Source organism: Fundulus heteroclitus, chromosome 12 (genome assembly GCF_011125445.2).
Source record: "Fundulus heteroclitus isolate FHET01 chromosome 12, MU-UCD_Fhet_4.1, whole genome shotgun sequence".
Taxonomy (NCBI): Eukaryota; Metazoa; Chordata; class Actinopteri; order Cyprinodontiformes; family Fundulidae; genus Fundulus; species Fundulus heteroclitus.
In genome coordinates this window covers 29530078-29545923 of record NC_046372.1, presented here as the reverse complement: position 1 = coordinate 29545923, position 15846 = coordinate 29530078, and the positions used below count along the sequence as shown (strand labels likewise).

At 38.2% G+C, this 15846-nt stretch overlaps 1 protein-coding gene across 4 annotated transcripts in view; it reads left to right on the top strand.

The window, feature by feature from the left end:
* si:dkey-40c11.2 (drebrin-like protein A) overlaps positions 1 to 11951 on the top strand; it is a 45866-nt gene extending 33915 nt beyond the window's left edge. The window contains exons 6-19 of one of the 4 annotated variants that reach the window (XM_021315809.2): positions 2611 to 2754; positions 2958 to 3035; positions 3170 to 3321; positions 5113 to 5170; positions 5432 to 5506; positions 5667 to 5775; positions 5917 to 6381; positions 7404 to 7985; positions 8063 to 8161; positions 8251 to 8375; positions 10659 to 10710; positions 10826 to 10962; positions 11127 to 11172; positions 11524 to 11951. In XM_021315809.2, the coding sequence (XP_021171484.2) occupies positions 2611 to 2754; positions 2958 to 3035; positions 3170 to 3321; positions 5113 to 5170; positions 5432 to 5506; positions 5667 to 5775; positions 5917 to 6381; positions 7404 to 7985; positions 8063 to 8161; positions 8251 to 8375; positions 10659 to 10710; positions 10826 to 10962 (2076 nt within the window). In that variant the 3' untranslated portion in view covers positions 11127 to 11172; positions 11524 to 11951. Of the gene's footprint in view, positions 1 to 2610; positions 2755 to 2957; positions 3036 to 3169; positions 3322 to 5112; positions 5171 to 5431; positions 5507 to 5666; positions 5776 to 5916; positions 6382 to 7403; positions 7986 to 8062; positions 8162 to 8250; positions 8376 to 10658; positions 10711 to 10825 lie in introns of all 4 variants that reach the window. The other 3 variants (XM_021315810.2, XM_021315808.2, XM_021315811.2) reach the window with 3 other exon arrangements.
* Positions 11952 to 15846: the final 3895 nt, after the last annotated feature.

Here is a 15846-nt window from a genome sequence, read left to right as displayed (position 1 = left end):
TGGTCAAACTAACTGTGTATTTACATCATGTCCAGTGATTACATTTATATTATGGTTGCCAAGAACATTTTACAGTTTCACCGTTACGGATGCGTCAAAATAAATTGGATTGCTGAAAAGTTAATTTATTTCAGTATGTCAACTCACCAAGCGAAACACATTACATAGATTATAAACACTGACATGTATTCTCAAACCCGTTTCTGATTTAAAATGAAAATATCCCAGACCATTAAAATAATTTAATACAGAAATATGGGCTTAAAGAAAAGCCTGTTTAGTAACTGCTTAAAGGTTGTCTTGAAAAGGTACTCTTAATTTGACAAACAAGTGTGATCGGATGGCATATCCATAACTAGGCAAGGCGACTTTATTTGCATAGCACATTTCAGTACAAAAACAATGCAACATGCTTCACATGATTAAAATATAGGAAACTAAAACAGAATAAAAGCAAGCTGGAATAAAATGTAGAAACAAAATAAAACACTGAAAAATAGAAACTAAAACCAAATATCAAAACAGTTGGACTACAAAGTTGAACTAATGATGTTTCAGTCAAACACTTTAACTGGAACAGTCAAAGGCAATCCTAAACAAATGTTTTTAATCTTGATTTAAAAGAATTCTTTTAAAATTACTAGGACACACCTGTTTGTAACCTTGTGCACTGCACACATTGGATATTTTTATTTTCTGTATGTGATGCCACCATTCAGTAACTTATTAAGACAAATACCTGATTTAGCTCATTTTTACTTTGTATCCCATGAGCATTTGTTACAAACCAAGGTTGTTGAGTTGGACCCAATAACGGACGTTGACCAAGAGAGATGTTTACAGTGTTTATTGCAAAATGTGGTGTGGAAGGTTGGAGTTAGAGGACAATGTCCGTTCTGTAACTGGATTCTAGGAAAAACACAAGATTATAAAGGACAGTCGGCAGGTATGGGCAATGAGCTGATCAGCTGAAGAGCTGCAGCGCTGCAGATGCAGGACGTGTTGCAAGAAGCATGAATACAGCAAAGCATGATAGAACTGTGACAGGACAGCCCCGTTTTCTTTTGAACTTTAGGATTATGTAGAGTTATTTTCATAATCTGTTAGTCTTAAATGTCCCTTTGTGATTCTGTCACATCTCAGAGGATTTATGTATATGTTTCTATACTACATCTAAATTAAAAACTGCATTATGAAAAGGGTTTTTAATAGAGTAATTTATTCCTCAGCAAATAAATAAAATTCTACCTGATTCTTGTTTTTGAACGTTTGAGTAGATTGAGTTTTTGACTGTGTCTTTATTCCATCCTGGAAAAAAAAGACGGCTTCAATAAAAATCAAGACAAGATTCTTTTCCAAGAGTGTAGGTCATCGTCTCATCATCATCTCATAAAATCCCATCACACATATGCAAATATCTCTCTTGTCTGAGTGTTGTGACCAAGACTTACCATTTCTGTCACATCCTGCCCTTACTGAATTACTCAGAATAAAATGTGGAGCCTTGTCAGTAATTGGACAAAAAAAAATATATCTTTTTCTTCCCTGGCTTATCAAAACTGATCCCTGCACAACTGCATCGGAAGCCGTTATTGCAGACGTTTTTTTTGACCGTCCTTTTTCTCACTGTCAGCTCTGTAGACTCCTTGTCTGGTCCAGGAGGCAAGTCTGTGCAGTTGGCATTGACAGCAAGATTGATACGGATTGCACACTATAGTGACGCTTATTATAAGGCACATTGAAAGCTCTGTTGTGTCAGTGTCAGTGTTGTCACTCCGATAAAGCTGTGCTTTCCTGTAGGAGGCTGACAGGCACGACCCTCGTGAACAAGCCTGGAATTATTATCGCAGGGAAATGATTCTAAGGTCCCGGGCGCACACAGATGCCTGCAAGCAAACAAAGACGTGATCTTTAAATGTCTGCATGCTCTCAGTTTTGGTCTGTCAATAGATTTTGCTTTAAATCACACGTCTTCTCCAAATATCCACAAAGATTGAAGCCATCGGCAGTGAATATTACGCACTTAACACAATGACAGCTTGTTCTTGCTCTATGTTTTAGTAGGGAAGAAACTTTAGAATGTAAAACTGCTTCCACACTATAAATAATCTGAGAGATTTGTCTTTAAATTAATAAGATTTAAAAAGAAATATGACTCAAAATACATTTCAAAAAGCTTGAGCAGACAGAAAAAGGTTTATCTTTTTTTTTTTTTTTTTTTTTTTTTTTTTTAGGGAATGCTACCTTAACTATTTTCTCGATATTTCTGGCCCCTGAACTTCTCGTTTCCCTTCACTCCCAATTTGCAATCCATAACTCAAGCATCACATTCTTGTTCTCGTGCTTAGGCCTTTGCTGTGTTTTGCTTGCCCGTACTGTCCTTACAGCTGGGGGAGTTACACAACTGTTTGGCTCCAAGTTTTCATAACTCAAAGTTATAATTAATATCAGACTGAGGGAAAAACCACAAGTAGGATGCTGCGGATTAACAGCATTGTGTCTACGGGTGTGTGAACAGAGGCTCTGCAAAGCACCATGTGATAATGGATTAAAATCACGTCTGTCTTACTCCTGTCGTTTTGTCTTCATTCTTTGCCCTCCGTGCTTCAGGAAGCACATGTTTTCATACGAGCAGAAAAGCCAGAGGACGTGACAGAGGAGAGGTTAAAAGCTGAGCTGAACAAGAGTCAAAGTCAAGCTCCCACACAGTGGGTGAGGAGGAGCTCCAGGTCTGCAGACAAAGAGGAAATTGTGGTAAGTCTTCCGTACTACATCATCTGTCCACCAGATGGAGACATATCATCTCATTTACACGTTAAATGTCTTTTCAGACTGAAAGCCAGTTTCCACAAATACTTTACTTTTGCCTCCAGCTTGCATGTTACATTAAACCAAACCTTTTTGGTGTTGCTCTCGTTATTTCTGTTTATTTTTTTAATCATTTTTATTTTTTTCAGGGTACAAACTACAGAAAAACCAATGCCGCAATGGAGATGAGACTAATTAACAGAGACTCCTTCTGGGCACGTGCAGAAGTATGTCAAAAATATTATGCAAATATGTACTTTTGTTTAATTTAATTTAAAAAAAGGACAGACTGAAAACATAAAAAATGAAATACATAAATACAGTTAAAATACGTGTTGTCTTGTTATCATCTGTGTGTCAGCGGGAAGAGGAAGAACGTAAGGCGGAGGAGAGAAGAAGGGCTGCAGAGGAGAGACGGCGCCTTGAAAGAGAGCGAATTCTCAAGGATCGAAGGGATGAGGAAGAGAGAGACAGAAAAATGAACGAAAAGCTTCAGATGATTGAGGAGCAGAGGTTTGAACGCTACATGCAGTGCTGTTCTGAACTCAGTTGACATAGGTTAAAACTTAAATATTTCCTGCTATTACAAATAAAGTGATTCTCATTGACATAGTTTTATGTTTAGCTGTCAGAAGGTGAAATGAGTGAATTTCTGATTTAAAAAAGAATGTCCCTTTTTAAGACAAGCTGTTTAATTGCAAGCACTTCCAATGCACTACATGATTGGTGTCCCTTTTTTGGTAAAATCCTTTAATGTTTAAACGTTTACACACCACAGGGGACGGCATTGTGTCTCACATAAATTAAGGACATCTGTGCTGTTAGTTAAATCAAGCATCGAGAGCCACTGGGCACAGACATATTCCTACACATAGGCTACAAATGTTTTATTCCTCATATCAAGGCACTCCTGAACCAGAGAAAACATCAGAGACGTCTGACCCTGACTAATGAGAAAAAGACCTGGACTGCTGCTGAGTGGTCCAAAGTCCTCTTTTCGGATGAAAGCAACGTTTGCACTGTATTTCAACATCAAGGGAGTAAGAGTGGAGAAGCACAGACTCCACGTCGCTTGAAGTCCAGTGTGAAGTATCCAGTCAGTTATGAGTTGGGGTACTGGTGTTGGTCCACTGGCTTTTGTGATGTCAGCTTCTCCTGACAAGTTTTGTTTATGCTGATTTCAATTTCAGCAGGACCTGGTGCCTGCACACACAGCCATAGGTACCAAAAGCTAGTTCAGTGACCATGTTGGTATTGTTCTTGATCAACCAGCAAACCTGACCTAAAAAAATAGAATTTGTGTGCTGTTAGAGGAAGATGAGAGACACCAGACACAGTAAAGCAGCAAGCCTGGCCTCCATTGCACCTCTGCAGCTCCACAGGCTGGCTGCCTCTATGCCACGCTTCATTGATGTAGTAGTACATGCAACAGGAGGCCAAACCAAGTACTGAGTGCATAGAAATTAATATAAGAATCCTGAAATTTCATATATATCCCTTTCTATGATATATGATATTTAACATTTATTTTACACAAAAGATTGTTTTATCATTAATCACCAAAATTACAATAGATAAAAGTTTTGAAATTTGTCAGTCTGAGTAATGAATCTATATAATGAGTTTCAATTTCTGAAAAGAGTGAAAAACAATATTGAACATTTTCACGATTTTCATATTTGTTTGAGATAAACCTGTATGGTAAGGGTGCAGTTTCATCCCCCTGTTTGTCTTTGTTGTACCTGCAAAATCAAAAACCTAAACTCACTTCCTACCTTTCAAGAACAACAGAGAACATATGCAGAAACAGCTTAGCATAATCTAGTTTTTGAGGACAAACCTGCAGTTTATATTGTGAACTTTAAAGCATGGTTAGAGGCATATAGCTAGGCATGCATCTCATACAGCAGTCACCAAGCACTTACCTTTCAGGGTAAACATTGGACCTGTTTTTTTTTTTTTTTTTTTGCATAAAGATGCTGTGGGTTCCTTTAAATTTTTCTTTGTTTACGGAGCATGTATTTTTTTTTTAAAAAAAAGACTGCCATTTAATCACACCAGAGAGAGCTGTTAAAAAAATTAAGTTCCAAGTTCTTTAAAAAAGTTAACCCCACTCATGAACATCCTCGACCGAATGTATTCACACACAACACCGATAATACATTTATATTTAAGTGCTTTTGCTGGTAGTTTTTGGAACTGTTGAAAGAAACAAAGTATAGTGAAGAACACAGTAAATGTAGTGTGTTGGATGTTTGGAAAACGTTTTTTTTTTATGCCTTTACATTTAAATTATTTTTACAGACGAAAAAAGAGGGAAGAAGAAGAAGAAGAGCAGCGCAAAAAGGAGAAATTAAAATGGGTGAGTTGAAAATGTTTCTCTAAGAGTTTTCTCACGTCAGACAATATTTCAGTCTTATGAGTTTGTGGTATGATTGCAGAGGAACAGTTAAAGCATGCTGATAAAGGAAATACCGAGGCTTGATTTTTAATTTAAAACTTTTCCCAGTGAAACATCTTAAACTGTTGTGCAGCCTATCTCAGAAAGTAAATGTGTAAAAAGTCATTGATATTTTTGCGATAACATCTACACGTCATTCTTGCTGTGTTTTCTGACCATCAGGAGGAGCAACAGAAGGAGCGTGAGGAGGATATGAGGGCTCCTCTTAGAAGAAGTGAATCCATAGAAAAAGCTGCTGTAAGTTATTCCAACTAAATTATACTTTGTTAAATGACTCCTATGTAGCTGACTTTCATAGGAAGCCATGTTTATTCTTAGAGGGCTTAGACCTTTTCTCATTTCAGAAACTGGTCAGTCAGTACTATAAAAGTCTTGCTGTACATTTCATGACCTACAGGAGGCAGCAGCATTAGTGTCCCAGCGCTCCATGAACCCCAGAGAGTTCTTCAGACAACTGTCATCGTCATCATCACTGAGTCCCACCAGTCCTGGATCTTCACGCGGTGGTATGATTTTATTTATTTTTTGTCTTAAAAGTCCAGAATTGGTTTCTTAAACACAGCAATCTGTCCTGCTTTGGGAATTTCTTCTTTGCATGCCCAGCATGTGTTCGTTTTACCACTGATAACCATTTTGTTTCCTTACAGGAAAACCGTTCAGACGGTACCAGCGCAGCCTGACAGACACAGCGTTCATCTTTTCAAAAGCAGAAGACAGTGCAGCGTCCTCTCCACACACTTCTCCCCTGGTCTCCCCGTTCTCAAGAGCTCCTCCCTCCCCAGTTTTCCGGGCCACGTGTCCTCCCAGAAGCCCAGATTTTTACCCTGTCACATCCCCATCGAAGCCCAGAGCCCCCATGTCTCCACCCCCGTCACCCGTTCGGCCTGTCCTCCCAGTTTCAGCGTTGCCCAGTTTTCCACAAAGTGGCAACCAGGTTCAGGCTGCAGACGAACCGAAAGCTTCAGAACCGACGGAACCTTCTGCTCCCCCAGCTTCCCCAACCCTCTTAGATTCTGCATCCCCCAGTTTGGTAAATGAAAACATGTCTCTGCAGCAAACTTTTAACTTTGAGCCTTCACAGGTTCTAACAGACCGTCCTCAGCAGAACGCAGGTAAGGCTGGATGGCAAACCAAGAACATACTAAACAAATTTGTAGCAACATTTCAGAGCATCTATGTATGTTAAGAAACAGCTTTCTTACTCGTCACACGTTTCCACATTTTATCACATTACAACCACCAACTTTGACCAGCTTCCCCATGCTTGCTGAAATAAAGCCTTCCCACAGCATGATACCCTGCGTCTCATGGTGGGGGTGGAGCGTTCAGGGTGCTGTGTTTATGGTAAAATTTAAATGGGGCTTCTTGCGGCTTTCTTTCAACAACAGCCATCTTCTTCGCCATTTAGCTTCTGATTAATGTTCTCCTCGCCCAGCCGGCCAGTTGTCCTGGTAGGTTTGCAGAAGTCAAACACTCAATCAAGACACAAAGTGTGGAAATATTATGTCTGTGTTGTGTTATGTTATCTGTGTCTGTCTATAAAAATTTTCACCGTGGTAAGAAATGGTGACACTAAAGGTTCTCGATTCTTGATTCTGCCGTTTTACATTGTGTCTTTTACAACCTAACCCTACATTGAATTTCTTCACTTTATCGCTGACTGGTTTGGTATTCTACTTGGTTTTCATGATGGTGTTTGTTCACTGATGTTCTTTTACAAACCTGAGAGGCCTTCACAGTACCTCTGGATTCACGCTGAGATTAAATTACACACAGGTAGACTCTATTTACTAACTAGACGAACTTTAAAGACAATTGGTTGTAGAGGATTTTATTTAGTGGGGTCAAAATGGGCCGAATACAAATAGACGCCTCACTATTCATAAAAGGTTTGAAAACCATGTTATTGTTCTGCCACTTCCGGTTTTTACAGCATAAAATACAAATAAAATGCAATGTTTGTGGTTGTAATATGACAAAATATACTTTTGCACGGTACTGTAATTGCAACTTATTCTTAGTCATAACAAGCTCTCTGCCGCAGAAACGCACAACACACAGTGGTACATTAAATAACAAATACTCAAGTGATGTTGCTTTTCAATTTTAATTGTATAATTGCTGCAATTAACAGACTTCATCGCACCAAGTCTTGTAAACACCAAGCTGGTCTCAGACGCTGGCTTTAAAGTACAAGCCGTACTGGTGGAAGCAGATGAGGAAGAGGAGGAGGATGGAGCTGAAACACAACCAGAGTTGGGTCCCGTCACCACTGAACCCGCACGGATCCAGACAGCGGAGGTAAATAAAGAAGAAATACAAGAGGTGAAGGAAGATGAGAAGGAGGAGCAAAAAGAGGTGGACATGGAGAAAGAGCTTGAAGAAGAGGGTGAGGGTGGTGAACCTGAGGTAGAGGGGAAAGAAGAGATGCAGCAAGAGGAGGAAGACAAGGAAGAGCAGCAGGTACAGGAGGATAAAGAAGAGCAGCAGAAGGAGGAGGATGAGGAGGAGCAGCAGGAGGAAGATGATATGGAGAAGGACCTTGAGCAGGATATGGAGGAGGCGACAGTGGGATCAAAACAGGAAACTGACCCTTCATCCCCGGTGGAACAAGCAGAGATGTTTGAAGAGGAGGCAGAAGATGAAGAGGAGAACATTCATTCAGGAGACAGCCAGACTCCTGTTGAGATTTCAGGGGAAGAGAAAGCAGGCACAGGTAGTTCTTGGGTCCCAACATTATACATAATTCCAAATAATTCCAGCTCAGTTCTAATTTTCTTATTACCATTACAGACACTGAACCAGTTTGTCAAGATATCATAAATGAGACTTTACGTCCATCAACCAATGGGATGACAAATGGTGATTGCACAGAGGAACAAAATGGCACAGGTTTAAGCCTTTTTTCATTAATAAATTTTCTTTTCAGCTACAGCTCTAATTAAGCAGTTCTGAGCAGCTTCCTCTCTGTTTTCCATCAGTGAGTCCAACAGACACAGACTGCAGCACCCCTGAGTCTCCTGTCTGCTACAGAGTTCACACCACAACAGAAGATGGAGACGTCACTGAGGATAAGGAGCAGCAGATCACAAAAAATGGACAAGAGGTGTTTTTTCCTCCCAAATATAATATTTTTCCTCATATCAACTTTGTTACAGTCATCGGTACGTTTCAAACAGCCAGAAAGTGCACCAAATACTGCTATTAAATACATAATAAAAATATTTATAAAAGTAAAAGTATGGCAACTTCTTAAAAACTTAAAAACTTTCTAGAAAGATACTCTCTCCTTAAAATTGTTCTAATAAGAAATGTATATTATGTGCACACATAATATACATTATGCATATTCTGGAAGAAGGACTTCCAGAATTTTCCAGAAGTTTAGTCCTTTATCTTTATTTTAAAATGTAAATGACTACGCATTCTGTAATGGGGCACCTTTAAATCTGTAATCTCGACAAACTAGAAACTAGAAGGAAGGATGGGGTGTGGAAAAGGACACAGGGAAAGAACTAAGGATGGACGAAAGGAATGTCACCAGGAAAGAAGGATAGAAGGAAGAAGAACACAAGAACAGATGGAAAAAAGGAAATAAAGGAGGGAGGACAAAAAGAATGGAAGATTATCACAGAAAGGACAGGAAGAAGGCAGCAAGGAGTGTTAAGAAAAAACATACATGTTGTATAAATGATTTTTTTTCTTCAGTTTTGACAAAAAAAGATGGCTAGAGTTATCAGACTGAATGGTTGTATCATTATACATCTAATAATTAAGCCTATTTTACACATAAAACAGCCAGATGCTCTACGCCAAAAACAGCTGTGCGGTTGTACATTTTGTTCAGTGATGTATTCGTCCTTGCCAGGTGGCAGTAAAATAAAGACGCATTTCTTTATGATATCAGAACAAAGTGGCATGAAAAATAGTTCATTAAGAGCAGCAAGGAAGTGTGATTTACAGAGATAGAAGTAGTTATTTAATGCCCTTCTAAATTGTTACGTTTACAGCTTTACAGTAAACGGAACCGTCCATAATATTTATAGTAGGTTCGTTTTAACTAAGAGATTTGTGCAAACTTCCTGAAAAAATTTCATTAAACCATTAGCACTTTTAGAATTGAGAAATACTTATAGTATTTGACCCTCAAGCAAAACTTCACTTAGTACTTGGCAGTAAAAGCCTTGCCAGCAGGGACAGAGGTCAGATGTTGCTTGCTGTTGAACTCCAGTTTACAGCATATCTCAAGAGGGATTTTGGTCCTCAATTCTTGTTAGATACTCCAGATGGTTTTTAATTTTGAACTCAAAAGTTTCAGTTCCCTCCGCAGAATTTGTGTATAACATTGAGGTCTGGAGACTGGATATGCCAAGACATTCATGTGGTTCTTGTTGAGCCACTCTTTTGTTGTGTCGGCCATTTGTTTCGGGCCCTTGTAATGCTGGAAGACCCATCCATGACCAATCTTCAGGGTTCTGACTGAGGCCGGACGTTTCTCAACAGGTATTCTAGGGTACATGGCTAAAATGGTACTTAAGGCACTACAGCCTCATTCATCCAATCGCACCCCCTAACGCACACACATTCATACACTGAATAGACTAGTGCACATTAACACTTGACAGGGAGAAGCTGGATTGGAACCCGCAACTTTCCCATTGGAAGATGATACCAAACCACATTGGCTCCGGTTCTTATGCCCTCATCAAGTGAAATCTTTCTGTGCCCTTAGCAGAGAAACAGCCTGAATCCATTACGTTTCCACCACAATGTAGGGAGGTGTGCTTGGGTTCAGATTCAGCGAGTCTAGGCAACCAAACACACAAATCGAGTTGATGTCAGAGGGCTCAATCTTGGTCTCATCTGACCATGTCACACTCTCGCCAACCTTCTCTGGATCATTCAGGTGTTCATTATCTTGTACTTCTTTTTTTTTTTTCTTGTTCCAGCAGCAGTTTTTTTTCTCACCAAGCTTCTTTCTAAAGGACTTTTCTTCCTCTATAGAATTGCACAGGTCTTGACACTTCTTTGCTCTAGGCCCCAGTGGTTTAGAAATCTGAATGGAGAAAAGAGATTATATTATGCATAACTGGTCTGTGCAGGTCAGGATTCCTAGCAGTTTGTAGGGGAAAAAATATTTATCAAAGGCAAATATATTAATAGCTCTTATTAATTTTTTAATTCAGATTTCTGAAGCAAGACAACTTAAAAATTCAGCCAGGGATCATTTTCAGCACTCCTTACTAGAACATCTGTGACAGTATTCTTGGGATTGATATAATTTTTTCTTTTGAACGCATCCTGTTAGCTGAACTTGAAATGCAACATTTCATGATTATAGCCTGTTTAGTTTTTTTTCTTTTGGACTAAATTTTCCTGTCCACCCCAGGATTTAGGCGAGCGGAGTATGTGCGTCCGAGCTCTGTATGACTACCAGGCAGGTAAGCTGCCATTTGGAGGATAATTACCACACATGTGCGCATAAAGTGCCTCCGTTTTGCAGTAATTACACTGTGATTATCTGCTCCTCACCATGTTATCTTGTGGTTCCCACAGAGGACGAAACCGAGATCTCCTTTGAGCCCGGTGACATCATCAGGGACGTGGAGACGGTGGACAAAGCCTGGTGGAGGGGGTGGAGTAAAGACGGCCGTCAGGGTTTATTCCCCGCTAATTACGTGGAGACCATATAGGCAGGCAGAGACGCACTATACGTACATCTACACACACATACATGCTATCCCCCGACACACACGCGCACACACACACATACACTCAGGGACACCTTCTCCTCTCTTGTTTCTGCATGTTTTTACCTTAATCCTCCCCCTGAAACTTTATGCTCTCTTTTCTGTAGGAGGAATAAAGAAACATGAGGCGCCTTGTTCCGAAGAAAGCATAAAGTAAAGTTTGACTCTTTATTTTGATGTTTTTTTTGGAGGAAAAACACAAGTATGCAGAAATTACCCAGCCTTATTTTTTATGGATAAAATAGTAAAGACCTTTTCCTGGACCAAAATAACTTTTTATTTTTTTTTTTCGAGATGCAGTGGAAATGTAAGTCGGGAGGAGAAATAGGGGGGCGCAGATGATGGCAAACTTGCTTTTCTTCTAAGTAACACAAACATGTTTTAACTGCAGTGCTCCTTTTTGATCCACACATATAACAAGTATACCTCTGCTCACCATTTGTACCCATATACCAGGTACAATCTTTGTAATCATCATCGTGTGTCTCTTCCATTATTTTGCAGCTCTGCATTTGCTACTGACGTTCACACGCCGCAGGTTAATTAACCAAACCAGAGCAAGAAACAGAACAAATGATGAAAAGTCTGTGGAAAATGATGTTGAATTTCACTCCTGACGTTAAAAAAAAACTTTATGGGTTGTATTTTTTCCTATGTTAACGTCCTGTATTTCATTTTGTCCTTTGTTTGGTTTCCCAGTGTTTAACAATTTCATGCAATTTCCGTCAACACATTTCCAGTTAAATCATCTGTATCGTCACAATTCACAACAATGTATATAAAAATGTATAAAAACATAAATGATTACCTTCTTTTCTACTCCTAGTTCATATGTTTATATGTTCTATGCTTGTTACAATGGCATTTCTTTTTGTATTTACCCAAACTTACAAATATACAGCTTTTATGCACTTAAACCACTTCAAAACGTTTGTTTGTCTCTTTTTACCTTTATGGGTTTAAACAAATAAGCAAAATCTGCAATTGAATAGTGTTTAATGTCAATTTTTTTTACATCAATTAATTCATTTTTTTTTAAAAACTTTCTATACTAATGAGGTTGTTTTAAACATCAACAGAGCCTTCACTTCTGTATATTTATAGGAAAAACATTTTTTTATAATGTTACAACAAATGTCCTATCTGGCATTTAACAACAAATTAAATAAGACCCATCACAATACAACAGTTACAAGAGTTAATGTAAATTGAATTAGAAATTTCATCAAACCAAAGAAGTGACCCCCCCCCCTCTTTTAATAGAAACAACTAAAGAAAGGTGAATAAAAATGCCTCATTTTAGTCTTTATAATTTACTGCAGACTTTTGATATTATTGTAAAAGTGTGAACTTGCAAAGAGATACTGTTATTAACAGAAAGGTTCCATATAGGTTAAAAATCTCTTTAAAGAGTCCTAATCAAGATTGGCATTAGCAGTATAGTTAAGTTCCATAGTTACACAAAAGTTACACTAATAACAATCATAAGTATATAGAATATATTTTAAGTCCAATGTAAGGAAAACCTACATAGAACATACATACTTGTACAAAGTATAGTACAATTACCCTGGTGTCTTCATCGATGATTCATGAACCAGTTCCATTCCATTTCCCTCCGTAGTGGTCATAGAGTAGCTCCTTTACTTGGAAAACGCAATAAGTTTAGTCTTATCTGCATTATGGACGAGCTTCCTTTGTAATAATGAATTCTGGATAACTTCAAAGGCTTTCTGCTGTGAGTCAATAGCTGTATGTAACATCTTTAAATATGAAAACATGATTTCATCTCCTCTCACACTATTTCCGTTCTTGTCTGGTTGTGTATTAAAAATGCTTCATGCTGATCAAATAGTAAGAAAAAAAAATCACAAAAAACATGTATCTTGTGATTATGGGTTTCCAGTTTGACTAGTACGTGGATACTGGGATTGGAAGGATTCATAGTGTTATTACTATGACAGGGTAGATTACAATATGTTAATTTTGCTGTAACATATTTTTTACTGTTTAAAGCACAATTAAGCATTTGCAAACTGAATTTCAGTGCTATACACGTGTTGTTTCAAGAGATTATCAGTTATTAGTGGGCCCTTGTTGCAATATTTGAGTAGCAGTTGTGTAAATACTGTAGTACTGGTGCACACATGCGTTATACATGGGATTTTGCAACATTACCAAAAAAATCTGGTAGCCTCTTTTAGCTGGTTATCTAATCACATATGTTAAAATGCATACCTTTAATGCATTGGAATGCGATACTGGAGCATTATTTACTCAACATATTACTTCCTACACCATTTAAAATTATGTATTGGGTCAAAATGAAATAATTGTGCCAAAGAATAGCACATTTTCAATTTAAGAGGTTAATCAAAGTGTAACGACTGTACTAGCAATAGCTGGCATTTCAAACACAAAGTTTTATATATGTATATGTAGTATTTACCATTTGTTTGAGAATTGAATGTCAGCCCCTATTGTTTAGATTCTAAGCTACTGAAATACAAGTGATATTTTCCCTTGACTGTGTATAGTAAGAGGTGCAATTGAAACAGGAAATTATAGGATTTCTGACATTGAACAAAGTAGACATAAAAAAAGTATGGGAGCTCCATAGAATCAGTTACGTAGAAAAACTACAATAAAAGGTACGGAACAAATGAAATAAAAAGCATTTTCTAATCTCTTTGATCTTTATGGTTAGACCTTGTGTTTTAATCAACTTCACATTTGATGTTATCTAAAGCAATACACTAGTGAAAACGCCACTGGTGTCAGAGCTACACTCAGCTGTATTTGGCTGTGATGTCGCTACAGACAGCACACACAGCATCAAAAAGGGAGATCTGGTTACGTTGATGGTTGTCATGGTGTTATCAGAGCTTTAAGTGGGTCGGTAGGGAGCGGTACGCTGTACCGGCACTTCTAAAGTTTACCCCTCTCCCCGGCTGTGATCATTTTCTAACCCTGGTTTCAAGAGGGCTCAAAGAGGACCCACACTGGAGCAAAGCTGAATGATAACTCTGAACAGTCCTTCACCACCCAAGTACACGGAGGTCGGACTCAGCTGGCGTTTGTGCATCCAACAGGGAACCTTCTGCTACACAAACGGCTCGGCAAGATCAGAGGCGGTGCTAGCCATTTGGAGACCATGAGCACAAATGGTGTGTAGTGCCCCCCATGTGGAAATTAACAAAAGTACATGATTTGCCTCTTTATTTCCAAAATAACTTCTGAAAATTAATGTGTTGTAAATAGTTGCAACAAATAAGAGGAGAAATTAAAATCCTGAAAAAGCATTAACTAATTTTGTATCAACAATGGTCCATATACTTCCCCTTAAGATAACTATGTTTTCCCTATCAAGGAGGCAAATAGTCAAAGACAGTAGATTTTAAGTGGGATTAAAATGAGAAAAAAAGGAAAATGGAACAATAGGCAGTGTAATACAGAAGTAGGACTCCTCCTATAAAGTGCTCTTGGAATAAGACTTATCTTTTTGTCCTGTTTTCACATGTATTTGACGAAAACCGCTAAAAACATAAATGTGTGACATTCCAGAGGAAACTGAACAATGTGATCATGACATGTTTTGTTTTACCGAGAAAGATTGATTAGGAGGAGCTCATTAAAACCAAAGATCCTCAAAGTCTGCAGAACTTCTGCAAATCATTTCAGATTAACAGACACAGCATTAACACTGCTGTTCAGAGTAAATCATTTTGAATTAAGGAAGATGTAACAGGCTGAACATGTTCATGAACATGTTCATTCTCATGTCTTTCTTACGTTTGCATTTATAATTTTTCATGTTTCTAATTTGTTCAAAGACATTTAGTGTTGCTTTGGTAAAAAAAAAAAAGCTGCATGTGAAATGATAGTTTGCTACTTTTATGTCTACAAAATAAAATAAAATAAAAAATATATATATTTTGCAAGGTTTTTTTCAACATTCACGTTGCCCACCTTTTTTCCATTAATCAACTCCTGACTTTGTAAGAGTATCACCTGTAGCAAAGGTACCTTTTTCACTACTCAATTACATATTGGGCTCATGGAGGAGAGACCGGAGAGATGTCCTTCTTTTTCTTGAGCTAGTATTTTCGTATAGCTTATATATAATAGGATGCTTTAAAAATTTGATTTTAAATATGTAGTTATTATGATTACTATAACTGTGATTCTGGCTAGACCGCATAAAAGAGTACCGGCACTTTTTTTTACCCTCACTTAAGCACTGGGTCTTATCATAGTATCTTTGTAAGTAGCAAAACTTCATCAGCAACCTCTGTGTTGGACTGGAATCAGCTGACATTTACCCAGCGTAAATCAGCCGTGTGCCAGGTATTCACTGATTAGTTTATCACCTGTTTTACTACCGTTTTTAGGCTGACGTAATGGCAATAGAATACTAATACACTATTTAAGGTTCGGAGGGAGGAGTTTTATGTTATACGATGCAGTAGATAAGACCAAAGCAAGCCTTTATTTTTGTTTTGGGTGTGACTTACAAGAAAATGTAAGTGTTTTAGAAATGTGCTCACAAGCTACAATAAAAAAAAGCATAATGATATGGACAAAACAGACCAATATAAATTGACTGAACAAAACTAAATCAGATTTAGTTATTGCTGCGATTACCCTATGCATTGATTCTCACAGAGGGAATCAGCTCATATGTGTAATACTCCGCTGGCACCTATAGGTGGAGACATCGCCTTTTCCAACTGCTGACATTATTGGGAGGAAGCTGCCTGAATTGAGCAGATTCCTCAGGACAAAAGGCAAAATATTTTGACAGGCAGAGAGGAGGCTCATTGTTAG